Below are 21,292 nucleotides of genomic sequence, written 5' to 3'. Positions count from 1 at the left end.
AATTCAGGTGTGATGGTATGAAGAAGTGGGGCTTTGGGGGCTGATTCAGCAAAGAAGGCTCCTTGTCCATTAAAGGGACTAAGGCCCTTATTAATCCTCACAAAGCATTTGGTCAGCTTGCTAGCTTGCTTTTAAGCCATGCAAGGACTCAACTTTCTGCCTCTTCAGAGGACACAGTCTTATCAGACCACTCAAGCTACTAGTTCCTTGACTGCAGACTTTCCAGCTTCCAGAACTGTATGAAACCAAGGTTTGTGTTCTTCATAATTTACCCAGCATCAAGTATTTTATTGTAGCAGCACAAATGGATTAAGATAAGGTGTTCACCCAGTTCTGAGTGTATGTGATAGAGATGACAGGGAGAGAAAAATAGTTCTGACACTGAAGCCTGAGAGATTAGAAGGCCCTACTTCCATATGCAACAATGGAATCCCAGAGGCTGAGAAACTGTTGCTTAAAAAGAAACTCCAAGAAACCACATAACTGATCACCAATCTATAAAAGTGGTTCTGTACCTGCCAGCTCATTGGTCCTTGCAGGATGAGGATAATCTCATTCATCTCTAGCTTTGTCCGTAGACTCAACGGTAACATTATGACAATTGCGGCAAACTTTGCCCACTTTATTTTTAGCTTGAGAGCAGGTTAAGTATTCTGCACTTGCTACCTCTGAGATAAAGTCTCCTTGTTAGGGTAGAGGCACCACCATAGGTGTGATCTCAGAACCATGCTATTTGGGCACTCAAGCCCACATCTCTATTTTTCTAGCATGTAAAACCAAGTGGGCAGGACTGTGACTCCTGTCTGCAGTGCTGTGTTGAGCAGCTATGGGGGATAAGTATGCAGAAAGGACTCAGAGGTGTCATAGACTCAATCTTCTATTCCAGCAGCCACAGAACCTATAGGAGGCTTGGTGTCTACGTGATGTGAAAAAGCTGGAGTCATACCAGGAAAACCACTAGGATGTGGCACACTATTTCCTTTCTTCTGGTTGACCACAAACTCTTGTTGTTTTAACAAGTATTGAGGAAAATCGTTTGATAACCCAGGCCTCTACTCTTGCTTTTAAGCTATGCCCCTCTAATGAGGAATATTCAAGGGACAATTCAATTTCAAAACCACATGGGGAAAATAGCCATAGAGATAATTTATTAACTTAAAATTTCATACACGTATAAATATTTGCCCACATTAAAAAGCACATAAAACCAGAGCCTCTACCTCCCTCAGCAGACTGCACTCAGCTCTGCTCCTTGACGCTTCTCTACTTCCCACGGTCTCTGGCCAGCAAATCTGCAGGATGCTTCTTGATGTTGGATGCAGGGACAGGTGAAAAGAGTGGCTCCCCAGGAGGGCAAAGTCCCTCCTTCCCTTTTACATTTGGCGTGTTCTAGATAGGTCCCCCCTCTGAGTTCAGGTTTGGATTAACACAAATGTGCTTCCTGGAAGAGTGAGGTCATCACAGGTTTTCTTTGATCAACTTTGATTTTTTAAAGTCATACACTTTGGGCTTTACTTAGGGAGTTTCAATGGACAAACTCTGTTGCATTTTACAAGCACTGATTGTTTTTTTCCCTTACAAGGTGAGCAATGCTGTAGCACCCTCAATATACGTCCAGTCTTGCTTGGATAAACCATCTGGGGCCAAGCAAGAAAATCCCAACCAGTTGGGAGCACTTAATTCCTGTCTTGGTGGGATAGTATACAATCAGGGTAAGCCTCCAGGCTCTACAACAACATATACATCTCAAAGTAAATTTCATATAGATTAAAATGTTAATATTCAACTAACAGTGAAGATACTAGATTATGTACAAATTCACACCCAACTTCCCTCATACCAATACAAACATAATGTCTACAGGACAGAGAAAGGCAGCTGGTGGGGGAATGAGGCATATGAGAGCTGTGTTGACTGACATTTCTGTTGACTAAAATCCTTCTTTTCTCCTCTAGCTGCCCATTCAGGGAGGTAAAGAAGTAAATTCCACTTGCTGGCATGTGACCTCCTCAAAAGCCTTTAATTTTTAGGTTTGGCTTATGATTCTTATAAAGGCAAGCATGCTCTTAAAGAAATTATAATCCTTGTCTTATTTTTCTTGATCCTTTCCCTCCAAAGAGCAGGAAGGACACTAGTGTCCAGAGCAAGTGTCTATGGTTATGGCTGGTCTACAGTAGAAAGGTACACTTGAGCTGGTTGTAACACATGGGCACATGTGCAATTCTGGGAATCTAATTTTGAAAAAATAGCGGAGGGCTCTCAGTCTGCAGACATTTCTGCCATAACAGTGAAAGCACAGGATTCCAAAGGCAAAAGGAGATGAGACTGATTTGGTTACTCTCACAGGGGGTAAACTTTAAAAGAAAACTATAACCCACAATGATTTTCAAGTTTTCAAGGGAGTGACTACAACTAGCTAGTCTTGACCTTGTATTTATCTCAGATTAAAAATATGATACCAGAAGGATCCATTTTTCTCTCTTCCAAAAAATAAAAAGACTCAACTGAAGGAAGCCTGGGTAGAGCGACAGGCCCAGGTTCACTTTGAAAAGATAAGGAGATTCAGATCTTGGACAAGGGACGAAGGCTGCTCAGTATGGCTTTCCTCCACAGAGTATATGCCAGGGCCTGGCCAGCACAGGGCCTTCCATCCTCGTAGAGAGGGAGGGAAGAAAGGACAGAGTCCCTCTAGTGACATCTCCCCCAGATACAACCATGGGAACTTCAAATGCGTATGTGCTCAAGGGTGGACAAATGCTGCCTAGAGCTTGCTTTTATTCATTCTTGGGAAATGGAGAAATGATCACCTGAAAATTGGTAGGGGAAATGTCTTAGGTTTATCTCTCCAGTGCACTTTCCCAGGCAATCATTCCCATATGATTTCATGGTGCTGGTTTCCCAGGATTCGTCTGCTCCTTGCTTCTAGAAGGTCCTACAGAACCTTCTGCTTATGGCATGAAGAGCCACCCAGCCGATCACTGTAAGACTCACTCACAACTGGTCCCCAGTGTTACCTATAATACTGAAGGCACAAACTCTAACCTCAGAATTAAATGATTATACTCAGATCAAAATGGTGGTGAGAGAAAAGGATGGTGATGATGACGAGTCTCTCTGCAATCACTTATGTTACAAAAAGGCTACTTTTATATTCGAGGAATCTACCAGTGGCTAGGTTTTGCTTGTGCACAAAAGAAAGCCAAATGTTTTCCAGCAGAACACTGAGAAGGAAACAACTGATGTGGTGCTGGATATCCAATGGTGTCTACTCTGTAGAAAGTAAGCACAATTCTAATCTCTGTTTCGCATTAAAAAAAGATACCATCTCCCAACCCATCTCCCTTTAGTGTGTTACTGACTGCCAGTGAGATAGGTCCCTGAAAAAGGAGAGACACAATTACTTTGCAGTTAAATAATTTAACATCCTAGGTCAGTATGTGAAGAAACCTGCAAATTTCCTATGAAAATTTTGTGGCCCGTGTCTCAAAGTCAAATGAAAAATATATCTTCCAGAATTTGCTTCTCCTCCAGGTCTTCAGGGGTCCTGCAGGCCCCCATCTTCTTCCAGGCTGATTTCTGAGGACTAAGTTGGAAAGTGCTGTGATTCCATGTCACAGCTTCTCTGGAGGGATGAGGCTGAGGTTCGGAAGCAGAGTTTGGGCTCAGAGACTGAACCAAATCCAACAGAGATGTCTTGTACCTGTCAGACACAAAACCCAGACATAAACAGATCAGGCTATCAGAACATTAGAATCCAAGAATCCAGTCATGGGCTGTCCAGGGCAAGAGTCAGATCACAGTTCACAACATGTGCTCTAACAAGCCTCCTTGGGGGAACTTTAGGGAAGGAACACACAGAAGAGCTTCAAAAACAAGGTCTTCACTGTCTGTCTGTCAGCTCTTCTTTTCTGCTGACCTCTAATACTCCTTCCTAACTTACGAAGAGAGTAGAAAAAATAAGTATGATACAGTAAATAGCACTATCTATTACTTATTGCAAAGTAGGTTCAGGGAGACAGTGTCTCCATCACCTGAAATATATGGGATTCTTCCTTGTTTTGACTGGGCAGAGAAGGAATGAAGGACTATATGTACATTTCCCATAGCCTCAAAATGATACAATACTTCCGTTATATCTGGTTACTCAGCAGCAGTTACTCTCTCCAATAAGGGAAAGGAAACTGGGTATTGGCAAACATTAGTAATGCCTACACGTTGAGCAATGGATCTTTGACATAATTTAGAAAAATTTTCTTATTTTAGAGGTGAAGAAACTGAGGCCCAGAAACATATACATAAGCTGGGATCATGGAGCAAATGAGTGGTTTTAAACCCAAGCTCTTTCGATGGCCAGGACTAGTGTCCGTCTTCCACCTGGATAAAGAAGAGGTGCAACTACATGAAAAGTAAAAGAAAGAATGGCTGCAGTTTCCAACCGTATTTAAGCACACTACGATTAGTTGTAACTAGACTATTCTTCCAACATATTAATCTATTCTAAAAAAACAAATGTTTATCTTTATGGTCCTGCTGTTATTATAAAAATTCTATTTTTCTAGGAGGCACATTCAGTTATAGATGACACGGTGGGAGGAGGTAAGATCTGTGGTAGGCAGTGCTAAGATTTCAGGTACACCTCATAGCTTATTTTGTTCAACAAGTGTGTGGACAGTACTTTTGGCATAAAAAATAATTTGGCAGATTAAAAAGCAACAAATACCCAAGATTATTTTAAAAAGCAAAGCTTGAAAAAATCACCCAATCTATCACAACAATTATAAATGCCATAAAGCAAAATACAAATACATTCTTGTGGGACTTTGTACTAATTACCAGAAATAAGCAGTGTCATTATCATATTGCATTCTGTGAGCAGTGTGCTTTAGTTTGGTGAGGTGACATGACTAGGACACTACAAGGTTGATCAGCTTGGTCTGACCCCGTTGGAGCTGTTTGGTATTTGAATATTTAAAGTGACACTTTACTTACCCAAATACCATAACATACTACCCTTTGAAGTATCTGACTCTGTTTTACCCATGGGCATTAAATATGTTGCTTCTACTTTAGAGAACCAGTACTCAAAAAAGTTTACGCAGAGACTGACTTTAATAGCTTCATTATGGACAAATGATAAATAAAAGACTTCTTTGGTCTATTCTGCCAGTCCCATCATGCACTGGGCTGCAGTAGCATTAATTCTGTCTTCCAAGGGCTCTTTTTCCAGTTTTGCTTGCCTCTGAGCTAGCAAGATATTGAGACAAAACACAAAGGAAGATGCAACCTCTGCTGATTTGACTTGGCTCTATGTTTCAATTCAAAAAAGGGTCAGTGTGACATGGCCAAATGTACAAGTACAATATAAACTTTTCTCTGAGTTCCAGAGTTATACCAAACTGCTGCCTGATAGCTATAACTCAGATGTGTAATAGGGATCTCAAACTATCTAAAAAAAGACTTTCACCTTTTTCCTGCAAATTCTATGGTTTCCTATCAATCCAGTTTGTTTAGGCTAAAAACTTGCTGTTCTCTTTGATTCTCATCTCTGAGCTTTGGCCTGTGCTGTACCCTTTGCTTAGGATGTTCTTTCACATTTTGTTTACTTTCTCTATCCATTAATATTTTTGTTTAAATGTGATCTCCTCAAACAAGGCATTCTTTAGCCACTCTACACAAATGAAACATCACTTCATAGATACTGTTTCTCCTCTGATGCCCCTCTGCCATGTCACCCTGCCTTGTAGAAGCCAGCTGATTATGGACTGAAACCTCTACAAACTGTGAGCTGAAATAAACCTTTCCCTCCCTTAACCTTGGGTGTTGGGTATTTTGTCTCAGAAATGCTAAAAGTAACTAAGGCACCGTTGCATAATTCTGATCTACTGGAAATGATTCTATTTTTTTCACTACTACTTCCTAGCTAGATATTTCTTATTATGTTAAAGAAGTAATTTCTCTTCTAGCTTACTAAATTCAGTGATTAACATTAAAAATTTTTCCAAGTAACTTTTTAGTATGTACTGAGATAATAATACTCCTTTTATTCTTTGATATTTTGTGAAATATTCTATTATTGGCTTCCAAAGTAGTTATAAACACTGTATTTTAATTTCTAGAGTATACTCTATTCATTTATGTAATATTATCCTCTATACATACTAATAGATTTTTTTATGACTATCTTATAGTTTGAAAATCTGTATCTATATTTTTAAATAGTCCTTCTTATAGTTTTTTAATCCTTAAAATATTATTTTTAGTTGGGCAGGGGAAAAGGAATATATCAAATCTCAGAAGAATAGATTTATAAAGAAGGTAGAGGATAACTAATTATTAAATGACCAGGAGTCCTAAAATAAGTCTTAAAAGTTCTTCATTTGCTAAAGCAGAAACAGTCTGGCATTTAGGTTTCTGTAGTGCTTACAGAATACTCAATGTATTCTAGAGGCTGTTCATTTGCCAAACCTAAGCAGAAAAGGTCAATAAGAATAAAAGATGGTCTTGAATGTGCCTGTGGGACTGCAACCTCATAAGAGAACTACTCACAAACCAGGTATGTGCACACACAGGACTGACAGTATGACTCAGCACCTCACCTGTGTATGTTCGCCACTCAGCATAGACACTGTCACAAGAGCATTCTAACTCAACATATTGCTTTTTGGTGTTCTTATGCACAACAGAATGGAGACAATGCAAAGCTAGTACATCTTGAATGAAGGCTAAACAACTTACAGGAATGTCAGTGATTATCGTGGGAGACCGTTCAGTCAACAACAGTTTTAAAATAACATATTAAAAGGCATCTATAACAGAGCAATAGAGCCTATTCATGTTATTACAATTTATATATTTTTAAAATTTTTACCTTTTTATCTAAGACTGTTTCTTTTATGTGAAGGAAAAGGAACGAGAAATACCCAATTCAATTTTGAAGAAGAAAACCAATGTTAGAGGGCTCACAGAACATGATTTTAAGACTGACTATAAAGCTACATTAATCAAGACAATGTCATAGCAGTGAAGAGTGAAGAAATACATAGGTCAAAAGAACAACAAGTTCAGAATATATCAATGCAAATGTGACCAATTTAGTTTTTTACAGAATGGAAATGTAATTCAATGTAAAAAGGACAAATTTTTGAACAAACAGTGTTAGTGTTGCAAAACTGGATGGACATCCATATATACCCCCCCAAAAAAACCCACAAGCCTTACAAGTTTCACAAATGTTAACCCTAAATGGAAAATGGATCTAAATGGGAAACAAATATGGGAGAAATATCTGTGACTTAGAGTTAGTCAAAGAGTTCTTAGACATACAAGCACCATACACTAATGAAAAATTTAATAAATTTGACTTTACAAAAATTAAAAATATTTCATCTACAAAAGATACCTTAAGAAAATTAAAAGACAATGCTCCACTATGGGAGAAAATAATTGCAATATCTAACAAAGGATTTCCATCTAATATATAGAAAGTACTTTCAAAATAATACCAGATATCATAAACTACTTTCATTCCCATTTCTGGATGAATATATTAATTCTAAAATTAGAAGAAAATTTTGTATGACTTTTGTCTTTAACCATGAGATTCTTCATCCAATCATTTAATTTCATTCAAGTAATAACAGCACACATCTTTTTGATTACTATAACCCTAATGCTCAGCAAATGCCTGACACATAGTACTTATTCATTAAATATTTAATTAAATATATGCACAAATGTTAATAAAGGTACTCTAAAGAAAAATGGTGGCAGATAGAAGTATGGATGGGCACAAAGTAATGGTTAGAACAGAAGTGAAAGTTAAATGTATAATAACAGCATAAAGTGGGGAGGGGAAAGTTGACATACTGTTGTGTGGACTTTATACTATACATGAAGTACATCAATTCAGGTAGCTTGTTTAAATTATTTGGAGCTTCGATAAATGTTACCATTGTAGCATTTATTGGAAACTGATTACTTTCAACTTCCAATTTTAATTAATTTTAGTCTCTAACTGTATTCAGGATATGACTGCATTTTGTGTGCTGGCCTCTTATACTGCAACTCTAAATTTATTCAGTTCTAGGAAGTTTTGTGCAGGTCCAGGATTCTCTACGTAGACTATCATTTGATCTGAAAATAGGAACTTTTCCAATATTTTACCACTTTTACTTATATTTTTAGACAATGAAGTATTAAATTGTACTGGCAACCTTTAAAAAAATCAAGACTCCTTACACTGTACCAGTATTTCATGTCCATAGGGTAACTTGGGTCTCAGAACAACCTTGTGAAATATGTAAGAAAATTACAATCCTCCTCTCTGTACAAGGTAAGACTGGAACTCAAAAAGATTAAGTACATTAACTTGACTAATTCAAGATCCTACAAGAACTGGCAAGGGCAGCACAATGACCAAAATTTCAGACTCTTTGAGTCATGTTCTTCGCCCCCCAGGACATTACCAACTGAATACGGATGTGCCTTTTTTTAACACATCTGCACTGGAACTAAGAGCCAAACTACTGCAGCCCTGCCTTACTCTGAGTCTCCAAATGCAGCAGCAGCACTAGTAATCTGTAAGCACAAACACATGCTTTGCTCAGGACCCCATTCAATGCTGAGTTTGCTCCACTGCACAACACTTATTATATATGATGGCCTTATGCATAACCTTCAGTGTAACAGAGTAAAGTAACTTCGTTCCATTAATTTGTTTTAAATTAATAGTTCTACATTCCAAAGAAAAAGAACAAATTACACACACTGAGCTCAGTCCTGAACTCCAAAGTTGCTTAAGTGTCAACGTGCGGCAGTAAACACAAAGCGGGGCTGAAACCCGCATTCTGCTCGGCGACTCCCGCCGCCTAGAAGCGATCCACCCGAAGCCAGGCATCGCTTCCCCCACATCCACTAACCCCGCATGCCAGCACCAGAGGGAGGCTCAGGCTCCCCCGCCTCCACCCACGGCACCTAGCCCAACCCCAGCTTTCAGTGCTTCTTTTACAGCAAGTCTGCTGGTGATGGATTATCTTAGTTTTCCTTCATCTGACTGTCATTAATTCACTTCTTTCCCCTCAAAGATATTTTCACTGGATATAAAATTCTGGATTGATGATTCTTTTATCTCAGCACTTTAACAATATACTTTGTTCTATTCTTTTTGGGTTTCTCATGAGAAACACACATAATCGAGACAGGTATGGTAGTGCATGCCTATAATCCCAGCACTCAAGAGACTGAGGCAGGATAGTTGCTGTGAGTTTGAGGCTAGCCTGGGCTTCAGAATAAGACCTTGTCTCAAGAAATCAAAGCCAAAACAAAACACACACACAAAATCATTCAAATCATTGTGATCTGACAATGTCACATATGTCAATCATCTCTAGATACTTCCAGTATTTTTTCTAGTTTCTAATATTTAGATGCTTAACTATGATGGGTTTTAGAGGGGGTTTCTTTGAGTATGTCTTGTTTGGGGTGAACTTCTTGTGTCTTTCACCAAATGTGAAAATTTTTCTTCTAGTATTTTTTCTACATATTGCTCTTTTTTCTGTTTCTGATATTCTCTCATAGATCTCTCAGGCTGTGTTTATTTTTAATTTTTCTATTTTTCTTTTGTGTTGTTTTGAGTGGATAATCTCTATTTATTTATCTATGAATTCACTGACTCTGTCATTTCTGTTCTGTTACTCAGCCCATCCAGTGGAGTTTTTGATTATAGCTACTTTATGTTTTTAGTTTTAAAATAATAATTTCATTCTTCTATTTTTTGCATTATGAGACTATAGGGTTTGTTTAGATTCTGAGAAGAATATTGACTTACTTAGTTTTGTTTTAGCAGGATTTCAACCAGGATTGCTTTGGAGTATAGTTCTAGCTTGTCAGGTATTGTTACAATGTTAGCTAGGGTTTCAAAGCATTTGTTGGGCTCTTTTATTAAAAAAAAATTATTAGTAAATATTTATGACACATAGTAATTACATTCATCTTGGAGGATTAGTATGTAATCATATCATGTGTTGATCAATTTTATTCCCCTTTACCTCAGCCCTCATGTCTTACCATCCCTTGATCCTCTTTCCACCTCCACAGAGTCTACTTCTCTGTTGCTCATCATCTTTTATTTTGCTCTTTAAATTATTTATATTTTGGATTTATCATATAAGATAAACCATATGACATTTAATATTCTGTCTCTGATTTGTTTCACTTAGTATTACAGTTTCAACATTCAACTATTTTTCTACAAATGACTCAAATTTATTTATCTTTAGGGCTGAGTAGTATTCCATGTGGTATATGTACCACATTTTCTTATCCATTCATCTGTTGATGGGCACACAGGCCATATCCATGATTTGGATATTGTTAGTTATGGTGCTATAAACTTGGGCATGCATGTATCAATATAACATGATGACTTTAGCTCTTTTGGGAAGATACCCAGAAGAGGTATAGCTAAGTCAAATGGAATTTATATTTTTAGTTTTTTGAGGAATCTCCATAACTGATTTCCATAGTGGTTATACTAGTTTACATTCCCATTGACAATGTGAAATGGTTCCTTTTTCCATACAACTTCACCAGCATTTGTTATTTTTGGAATCACTGATGATAGTCATTCTTACTGGGATAAGGTGAAATCTCACTGTTGTTTTGATTTGTATTTCTCTAATGGCCAAGAAGCCAGCTGTATTTCTTCTGAGAAGTATCTGTTCATTTTACTTGTCCATTTTTTTTTTTTTCTGGCTAGGTGTTTTATTTTGCAGGGGTATTTGGATGAACATTGCATGTACCCCACCTAATAAATAAGGTGGACCTTGGACAGTGGTCAATCCTATATCTCAGTTCTCAAAGTCAGTGAGAAATAAGAAGAGGAATTAGAAAATATTTTCCATAAAGGACAACATAGTAAGAATTTCTATCTTTGCAAGCCAAGAGGCAAAATCTATGCAAGGGCATAACTAACTAATAAGGTAAAAGATATTCCATAACATTTTAAAAGGAATAGTAGTTGAGTATACTTTAAAAAATCAAGGCCTTCTAATGAGAAGAATGGAATTCTGTTTTTTTCAGGGAGAAGGGGAAAACGTTTCACTTATTTAGGGTTCAAAGTTAATGTTCCTTGTCATCCAAATTGAAAATGTTCACCTGTTAACGCTGAGCCACTATGAGATGTTTATACATTTCATCTGTAAAAATGTCTCTGCACATAGATAGGCATTGTCAAATATGGTATCAGTCTGTAAGCATATGATTTCAGGTGAACATGAATAGAATTCCACTGGATTCTTTTCTTGACATTTGCCTTTGAGCATGTCATTACACTGCAGAGTAATCAGTTCCAACTAATAGTGGGGTAGAAGCTTCTCAATTGCACAGTTAAATGGAGTTTCCAATGAAGACAGATTTCCTTTGCACTTGTATCCAGGTCTGAAAAGTTTTCTGGAACTGTCATTTGAGCTCAGAAAATGTATCAACTGCAAATTTGTGAAGAATGAAGGTCTCCTTTATTGTTTAAACATTTAATAATATGGAAAGTATATAAAAGAGCTAGATACTACTTATGATCAGACAATGTTAGCTGTCATTGAAAATGACTTCGTAAGCTTACGCAGCTTACTTCGTAAGCTTACAAAGCTTGTTTTGCTTTATAATTTTAGGTTGAAGTCATTAAAAAACATCAGGTCTGCAGAAGAAGCTAATTTTCAAGCTAATATTCAATGTTTAGTAGTAGTAGTTTGTTACAGTTTAGATTTAAAATGCTCCCCCAAAGTCTCATGTGTTCAGCAGTGGAGCTTTTGAAGGATGATTGGACCACATGGGCCTTACCTTTATCAGTGAATCAATCCACTGATAAGATCATGATTTGAAGGCCTTATTGGGAAGAAGTAAAAAGTTAGGAGTTTGGGCCTAGTTGAAGAAGGTGGATCATGGGGGTGTGATCTTGGGGACTGTCCCTGGACCTTTCCTCTCTGGCTCTTCCTGTCTCTGCTTCCTGACTGCCATGAGGCCAGCAGCTCTGCTGGGCCTTCAACCATATTTCTGCCTCATCACAGGTCTAAAAGCAACACAGCCAAGTGAGCATGGACTGAAACTTTTAAAACTATGAGCCCAGAGCTGGGGATATAGCTCAGTGGCATAAGTGCCTGCCTGGCAAGTGCAAGGTCCTGAGTTCGATTCCTGGTACCAAAAAAACCAAACAGAAACAAAACAAAAACTATGAGCCCAAACAAACTTTTCCCTCTGGAAATTATTTTTCTCATGTATTTCATCACACTAACAAAGATCTAATATAGCTGAAGATGATTTTGCTCAAACAGAAAAATTTCAACTTTAGTCCTGAATTTAAAAGAAAAATCAGAAGAGAACTTTACCACTGTTAAGCCACTGAACCACTATGTCACAAATCAGTACATTTATACTCCATTTCTGAGAAAAATTAATGTAACTGGTGATGGTTAAAGCCTTGAAAATAAACAAATTTTACCAATGATCCTACTGATTCATAACACATGAGACATTCTAATGTTTTTCTTTGAAGTAGCTGTTATGACTACCACAATGCACAATCACCAACTTGAAATAGCTTACATTTTCTCAAGCTTCATAAATTTGCCCAACCAAACTTCTTTCTTCTCTAGGTATAATTTTAATGCTGTTAGTTATAATTCGTTTTACAGATTCCATTTTAGGTTGTCCTTGAAAGTGTTTTCTCAACTTCTTTGAAAATATTACTGCCTATAGCTGTTCTATATAGACTATTCATAGAGGGCAATTCCTCAGTCACTGTCACTCTCTTGGTACAGATTTTAAGTCAACAGTGTCTACAATGGTCACCTCACCAACAATAAAGGCAAGGTACCCTATGTAATTTGCCTTGTTTTAAACTACTGATGTTCATTTCAGTGTTAGCTCTTTGGGCAATACTAGCTACTCTAACAGTATCAAGAGCACTCTCTTTTTGTAGCTCCCTCCTGTTCAGTACCCTGCCCTGTAAACATCAGCCACTTTGGCCTCATCATACTTCCAACTCTGCTTCTTTAAGGCAGTGAACTTCTTTAGTTCCATTGAAGGTCTAAGAATGTAACTGTAGGGCTAACCTCATTTGTTTCTCCTCTTTCAGGGAAAACTATCCTGTGTGTTGGATGTAAAATGTTCGAAAATAGTTGCTTCACAGATTTTGTATTTTTAGTTGCTTCAAATGGGATGATAAATCTAATCCCTTTTACTCCATCTTAGTTGAAAGAGGATACACCTGATAAAGGTCCTAATTTGAATTTCAAAAACATATTTTTAAGAACATGGTTTGAGAAGGTATCTTGCTTTCTTAGGGCATTCCGGTTTTGCCACTATAAGTATTTAACCTTACCTGCAAATGTTAATTGTTTGCTTAGGGGTTAGGAAAACTACTGGGAACACATTTAGGATTTGTATTGTGAAAGAAACAGAATGTACCACATTTCCCAGAATATTCTGATTCAAGTTATAAGAAGAAATATGCTCACTATTCATGTAATGATAATCCACACTTCCAGTTAGGGACACAAAGGACACAGAAGAGACATTTGTGAAGTAAAAGTTATCTCAGTGGCGAATAATCAGGTTTTTAAAAAAAATGTGTATGGATATAATCTAAATCAATACTATCAAGTAATAAGAAGGATAACAGGCATCAGTTGTATAATATACACTAGCCATGTCTGAAATACCATTAATTTCATCTTAGTTGTCAGATGTCAGATAAATAAGAATAACTATTAAACCAAGTTGCATCCTTAAGGGCGACCCCCACAGCAACATATACATCAAAAGTAACAGAAGCAAAAAGGGCATGGCTACCCAACAGGGCAAAATGCTTCTTTTTAGGAATCAAGTTTTAATCTCAGGAAGGAATGGAGAACATGAATAGAAAAATAAATTCTTGATTTCTCTTTCCACCACAGAGAAAGGAAAGCTTTCAGGAATCCCTTCAAAAGATAAGATCTCAAAGAAAACATTAGCTCCCAACAAAGACTTTGGGATGAGAGAATGTGAACTGCTGTTCTCTGAAGAAGCCATTTCTGTAGTGCAGAGCCTGCAGACTGACGGCTGATGAGAACGTCGTGATTGTGGAGAGAGGAAATGCTGCAGATCAAGAGCCAGTTATCTTGGGCTATCTTGGGTTCTTTAGAAAAAAACACTCAGTTTTACTTTTAACTTTGTATGTGACCTAACATTCTCCTACTAGGTAAATCTCTCAGTATATTGTTAAGCTTAACCTACCCAGCCTCTACTGTAACATTAAAGGTAAGAATGCGATAATGTCTAAATCCCATAGAGGAGATTTTCCCCACTTGCTGCAGCCTGCTTACCTGCTCACCCCAATTTGTGTATTTTTTAAAACACACTGATTCAAGATTCATGATTTCTGACTATAAAAGTTCATGGACCCTCTTCCTCCTTCAGGATAACTTAGAGCTATGTTCCTGGGCCATGGTCACTCAAGTTTGGCTCAGAATATACTCTTCTTATTTCCTTTAAAGAGAATTTTCAGGATTATATTTTTAAAGTTCTCATTAAATATAAAAGCAGAATTAAAACTTATGCTCCTAACCAAAGCTGACCCTTCACTGTTCTCTCTGAATCCTGTCTCCTGACACCTTGGGCTTCTTCATCATTTGATCATCTGCCCTGTCTTCTTCAACATTACTGTTTCTCTGTCAACTGAATTATCAGCATTCAGACATGCTCTATCTAGCACCTTCCAAATATTAAACAAAGCCTCCCTTAAAGTTTTTAAAGTGCAATCACAGCTAATATACACAAAGGAAGCAGTAATAGAAAAAAAAAGCCATTGTTTTGCCACCCCTAATCTAGTCAACAGTCATTAATGGCTGCCAAAACCATTAGGGGAAGGGTTGAAGGTTGATAGGGACCTTTAATAGATGGACCAAGGATGGCACCATCTAAGCCCACTGATTCATCTCCAAGTCACTAAGAATAGGACAGCTAATAATTATTTTTTTCCTGATATGTTATAAAGGAAAGTACAGCATTACTTTTGGAGGATTCTTGCCAAAAAAGAATGAAACTTTAATCAAATGTCTATATGCAATTGTCAATTTTCAAGAAACACAAAGTACACAGGAATAGACTGACTGACGGCTCAAGGATATAATCAGCCAAGAATCAGAATGTGTGTAATCTTGTGACAAATGACTCAGTTACTTCAACAAATAAATGGCCTTGCTGATTGTGTTAAGGTTAAATTCACATTGCACACATTCTTCTAAAAGATGACCATTCTTACCTATTTTAAATGGTGGTATTGTTTGGATAGTGTCTCTTTACTCCCAATGATTCATGTAGTGGAGGCACGGAACTTAGTGTGGTGGTGGGAGGGGACAGACCCTTAAGAGGTGAGGCCTATTTGGAGGTCCTTGGGTCATTTGGGAAATGCCCTTGCAAGGGATGGAGGTGCTCCTGGTGGGAGTCTGCTTATCCCTAGTTAGTGAGAGGGTTGTTACAAGAGCCCGAGCCTGCTGCCACCCAGTTTCTCGCACGGTCATCAGCCTGAGGTGGCGCTGCAAAGGTGGCAAGAGCCTTGCCAGAGTCTGCAGCGTGCTGGCTGGATGTTCAGTATCCCAAACTGTGAGCTAAATAAACCTTTTTTATTTTTCAGTTTCTTTTTTTTTACCAAAATGGATGATAGATACTGAGACGTAGAAAGACAATGTTCAAGCGAGAAGGGAAGGGAGGGCACAGGGACTGAAAAAATAAAGAATGGAAGGAAAACAATAGAAACAAAGTTTTGTAAAGAGAGAGGAGAAGAAAGGTTGAAGGGAAGTGAAGGGAATAGAAAAAAAAAGGACGTAAGACGTACTATGTACAAGTACAAATTCCCTATGATGAATGCAATCATTATGTCAATAAAATTAATTTTAAAAATAACCCTTTTTAAAATAAAGTTAGTTTGTCTCAAGGTATTTCATCACAGTAACACAAAATGGACTGATGGCATGTTTTCTGACTTCAGTAAGACATAAGTAGTAAGAAAATGACTAAGGAAGAACTTGATAATGTATATCCCCAAGACTTTGTAATTTAAGGACAATTATATCATAGTGATCCTAACAGAGCTAATCATAAGTTGGCCATGCTATTTCTAGTAATAGCACCAAATTACATTATTCACAAAAACACTGCATAGCACACAGGCTGTAAAGTCAGATGCTAGATTTGAATCTTGGTTTTTTCAATTTCTAACTATGTGATCTTGGATAATTTAATTTTTCTAAATTTTTTCTTAAGTTTTCTAAGCTTCAATTGTTTTATTTATAAAATTAGAGTAAAAACAATGTCTACCTTTCTGCAGATTTATAATATACGTAAAGAGCTTAGTAATATGTGTGACAAATAATAAGTGTTCAATAAATGGAAGCTATTATTTATAACATTACTGTTAGGAAGCAGCAGAGTTAGAAAAAGGGAAGGGAGATTAAATAGAAGGATCAGAAAAAATTCTACATAAATGTGCCATCAAAGCTATCAAAACAATATTATAGGAATAAATGCAGAGTGAAATGATTGGTGACAAATCAAAGGGACAATGAAAGACCTGAAAGGTCATTTGTATGGGATAATTTTCTGCATGGAAAAAAAGACACAGAACTGAAATCAAAAGATAAGATGTAAGCTGGGAAAAATATATGTGACAAACTAAAAAAAAGGACTACTTTTGTTCATAGGAAAAAAAGCACATATAGGACAAAAAGACAAATACAACTCATTGGAAAAAAAAGAAAAAAAGTAACAGTTTGTAAAAAATTAAACCTTCTTAATAATAAGAGAAATACTAACTTTTTTTTACATGATAGCATTTTCACCTCTCAGCCTGGCCAGGTATCAAAACTTTTTGATGATATTTTTGAAGCAGTGATAAAATAGGCACTTTCAAATATTGCAGGTGAGATATAAATTATACAATCTCTACTGATACACAATCTGGAAATATTTATGAAAGTTCTAAATGAAATAATTGGCCAGGAGTGGTGATATACAACTGTAATCCCCCCATTCTGGGAGGCTGAGGCATGAGGACTAAAGGTTTGAGCCCAGCCTAAGCAACTTTAGTAAGACCCTGACTCAATATTTAAATAAATAAATAAATATTAAAAAGGGCTGGTAATGTAGATCAGTGTGAAGGCTCTGGGTTCAATCTCTGTATTGCAAAAATAACAACAACAACAACAAAAACAACAAAACAACAAAAACACTTAATTTTGACCCGCAATTTCTGGGAATTTGTCCTGCAGATAGTGTCACATCTAAATAAATGACCTGTGGTGAAATACTCATTGCAGCATTGTAGCAATAATAAAAAATGGAAATAACTTAAATATCCATTCACTAGTGGAGTTAATGGAGTAATTAACTGCACTATGATTGCTATCATGGAATATTATGGGATGATATAAAGAATGAGGCCTTTTTTTTTTCTAGATACATTCATATATGTTATGGTTGGTTAAAAATATGTCTCTCAGGCCAGGTGCGGTGGTGCACACCTGTAATCCCAGCACTGAGGCAGGAGGATCGCTGTGATTTGGAAGTCAGCCTAGGTTACACAGTGAGTTCAAGGACAGATTACAGCAGATTATACCCCACTTCCTTCTGGTCACAGAAAAGGTGATACAGGTTTGGAAGAAGGGAAAAATGATGAAAGAAGAAACTATATAGTGTTCATGCACTTTCTTTTTAAATGTAGGTAGTTCCAGAAGAGCCATTATTTAAACAGTTTGTTGGTCAGGACTATGAACTCAGAGATTGTGTCCCTAATTCTGTATATGGCTGCATGTCTGGGTGAATACATGATCTCCAATTGGGTACCTGAAGTAAAAATTAGATACGAAGGAATATCCAAACATTTGGGATAAACAGTGTCAATAATACACAGTGTGTACCCTGGAAGAGGCGCTAGCTCAACTCCCCTATTAAATGCAAACCAGAACACTGCAGATGAAACTGTGATGTGTTTGCTGTGAGTGCAAACCATGCTGCACTGGCTCTCGTGACCAGGACCCTCCCCCAACAAAAATGCTCTGACTCGGAGAATCAGATGTGAATAGAGTGCACTCAGTGTTACTGCACGTAAATGAATTACTGGGGGAGAATAAAAAAAGGAGCAAACCTGCTAAAGATGCTGCTGAAGTACTACTTGCTTATGACTTTGAGAACAGTACTTTTTGTGAGTAGATAAGTAATCACCATGTAATGCATGTACTGAAGTTTTTAATGACACATGTATAAAGGAAGTTTCTTTTTCTTTTTTTTTTTTTTGGTACTAGGATTGAGCTCAGGGCCTTTGCACAGAGCTATGCTACATACCAGCCCTCTCTTTTTGGAGATGGGGTCTCACTAAATTGCCCAGGCTGGGCTCAAACTTGCAATCTTCTTGCCTTAGCCTCCCAGAGTACTGGAATCACAGACATGTGCCACCATATGTGACAAGCAAGTTTCTAAAAAAAGAAAAAGGAGAGGGAGGAAGAGGAAGGAAAGAAGGGAGGGAAGGAGTGAGGGACGGAGGATGGGAGAAAGGAAGGAAAGAAAATGAAACAAAAAGTAGTAGTACAGGAAACTATATCTGACTTGCAGTCCTAACATCCACTGATATGCCCACTGATGCTAAGAAAATTAGAGTAACTCAGCAGGAGGAGAAGAAAGTGAGTAAACAAAGGAAACAGCAAGTATAGCCAAGTAAGTGGAAATACTTTGATTATTGTTAAACAAGGGAAGGATAAAGCAGATACGGATAGGCAAGAAAATAGTTTTAATGGGTCATTAGCAAGACTGAAGGACCAACTGGGTATTTCCAGTGATCTGGCTGTAAAAATAAAACAAACAATCCCCAAATACAGAAAGATTCCACCTATCCCAGTTTGGAAGAATTCAGAAAAATGAAGGACAAGGAAAAGGCCAATGAATTTGTTATTGAAACATAAGAGGCATCAGTAAGAAAAACTGAATGTGATGAAAACCGATGAGGTCAGGGTCTTCTGGCTCATCACAGTGCTACTAGGCCAGCATAGTAACTGAACCTAACACTTATCTAGGTCTAAATCAATGATAAGTGGAATGAAAGAGTAAAAAGAGCGAATACATGGGAGTATTGAGATGAAAATACAACATTATTTTGGTGTCTCACGAGGGGCTCAGAGTAAGAGAACAATATTCTTTCTAGCTCAAATGCTGACGCCTGCAAGGGGGAAGCACTGTGATTTGCCAATGCCACCTCTACTCTGGAAACTGACAAAGTAGAATGGCAAGCAGTAAACTTGCGTACTGCTCTCCAGGAAATGCTGTTTACATTACATGACTCCTGACCAGGCAGATTCCATTTAATCGTTTCTTCCTCTATATAGTTCATTCTAATTGCTTGAATTAATACTTTTAAAAAATATATTTTATACATTTATACACATATTTAATACACATTTTTCTCATCTCAAAAATAGGGGTAGGAGTAATTTTTGCAGTAGACATTTTATAGCAGTGATTAAATTTCTGTACAGATCTAATTGGAAACTATCACACTGTAGCATTCCTAAGATAAATTATAACAGAAACATGTACATTCTCATGCCAAAAATCAATCCTGCTAATGGGGCAGTCTAGGCAATTTTATTTAGCATATCTAATTCCTACCTACTTATTTATTGATGGGATGGCAACATTAGAAGGAGTTTTTGTTCATTTCACAATTTAAAAATAATTATCTAGGGTCGGGAGTGTAGTTTAGTGGCACAGTACATGCTTAGCATGTATGAGGCCCTCAGCACCAAACAGAATAAAGCAAAAGCAAAACAACAGCATCAACAACATGAACTACAAAAATCTCAGCAAAAACAAAGCAGAGAAAGAAAAAGCTTTAAAAGAAATAAATGGCCTAAAGTAAAACAAAACAAGAACTGGAAGGAAATATACTAAATACTAAAATATTGACAGTGACATATACAAAAAATATATAGTAGGAGGTAGGATTATAGGTAATTTAAATGGTGCTTTATGAAATCTTTACTTCCACTGCATTAGTTCTAAACAAACATAGGCACTTAAAGAGACTGCTGCCAAAACACTGTTATCAGTTTCTTTAAAAATTCATTAGTTTCAGTTGGGTGTGGTGGCCTGTGCCTGTAATTACGGCTACTGGGGAAGCCAAGACAGGAGCATTCCAGGTTCTAGGCCACCCTGGGCAATACAGCAAGACCTCTCAAAATGAAAAGAACTGGGGACGTAGCTCAGTGCCAGAGCAGTTGTTTTGAATGAGGCTCTGGGTTTAATCCCTAGTACTACAGAACTAAACAACCAAACCACAACACAAAAACAAAAGACAAAGCAAAACTCTTTAGTTTAATTCTTGAACAAATCCTCTGTAACCCCTATACACAGTTCTCTAAACAGGGATCACAGCTGATATTGTGAGGGGAATTCTGGTAGCCCATGTCATAGCTAATTATTTGTATTAAGCAGTTTAAATGTGACTTTGGAATCATGGGCTAAAGACAGTGGTAAGAAAGTATACTTGAAGTAGTTTATTATAGGCCATAAAGTATTTCATAATTTCTGTAAAGGCTATATTAATATATTTATTAGAATTTTAGTTTATAGTATTAAGCTTTAATTCTGTGGTATCTTTGCAGTTAGATTTCTGATATGGAAAACTTCTATATGGGATTTTTACTTCATTAAAAGATTCCTTTTATCCAAATATCTAATTCAAATAAACAGATCTATTTTGTTTCTGCTGCATTTGCTATTAACCTATTCCAGACTTATATCAATAGCTTTCTTTACTACATTTCCTCTTTCTTCCAAATGCTGCATGCGGGAGATAAATTTTTTTTTACAACAGGCACTGGCTAGCTAAGAAAGATTTTAGCCCCAGTCTGATGGCTTTTATATACCCCAACAGTTGAAGATGTCCTGTGATTCAATCAACAAATTCTTGACAATCTCTGCTAATGAAACAGTACCAGTGATAAATGTTAGCAGATGTTATTTTTTCTTCTTTTCAGCTTTGGTTTTTACTTGCTCATACAGAAAACCACAGTAGCTGACAGTAATTTTTAAAAAATTTCGCCTCAAACAACAGATTTTTGCGAGCAGATTTTTACTTGTTTAGAGATCTCACGTGGATCAACTAAACCTTTTCCCCACCTAGAGTGAGTGGGATACAGGGATTTACCCTTTATGCAACATTAGGAGCAGAGAGAACACAAAAGATTGTGGTCTGCAGGGCGTGAAATTA

The 21,292-nt window shown here is 37.1% G+C and overlaps 1 protein-coding gene across 10 annotated transcripts in view; it reads right to left on the bottom strand.

The window, feature by feature from the left end:
- Nucleotides 1-1,126: 1,126 nt before the first annotated feature.
- Kiaa1328 (KIAA1328 ortholog) overlaps nucleotides 1,127-21,292 on the bottom strand; it is a 293,177-nt gene continuing 273,011 nt past the window's right edge. For all 10 annotated transcript variants that reach the window (XM_013510276.1, XM_005372830.2, XM_005372829.2 and 7 more), the window contains one exon: nucleotides 1,127-3,700. In XM_013510276.1, the coding sequence (XP_013365730.1) occupies nucleotides 3,490-3,700 (211 nt within the window). In that variant the 3' untranslated portion in view covers nucleotides 1,127-3,489. The remainder of the gene's footprint in view (nucleotides 3,701-21,292) is intronic.

Source organism: Chinchilla lanigera, unplaced genomic scaffold (assembly GCF_000276665.1).
Source record: "Chinchilla lanigera isolate Chin_1 unplaced genomic scaffold, ChiLan1.0 scaffold00001, whole genome shotgun sequence".
Lineage (NCBI taxonomy): Eukaryota > Metazoa > Chordata > Mammalia > Rodentia > Chinchillidae > Chinchilla > Chinchilla lanigera.
The sequence above is the reverse complement of the archived record's forward strand: the minus strand, read 5'-3'. Positions and strand labels throughout refer to the sequence as shown.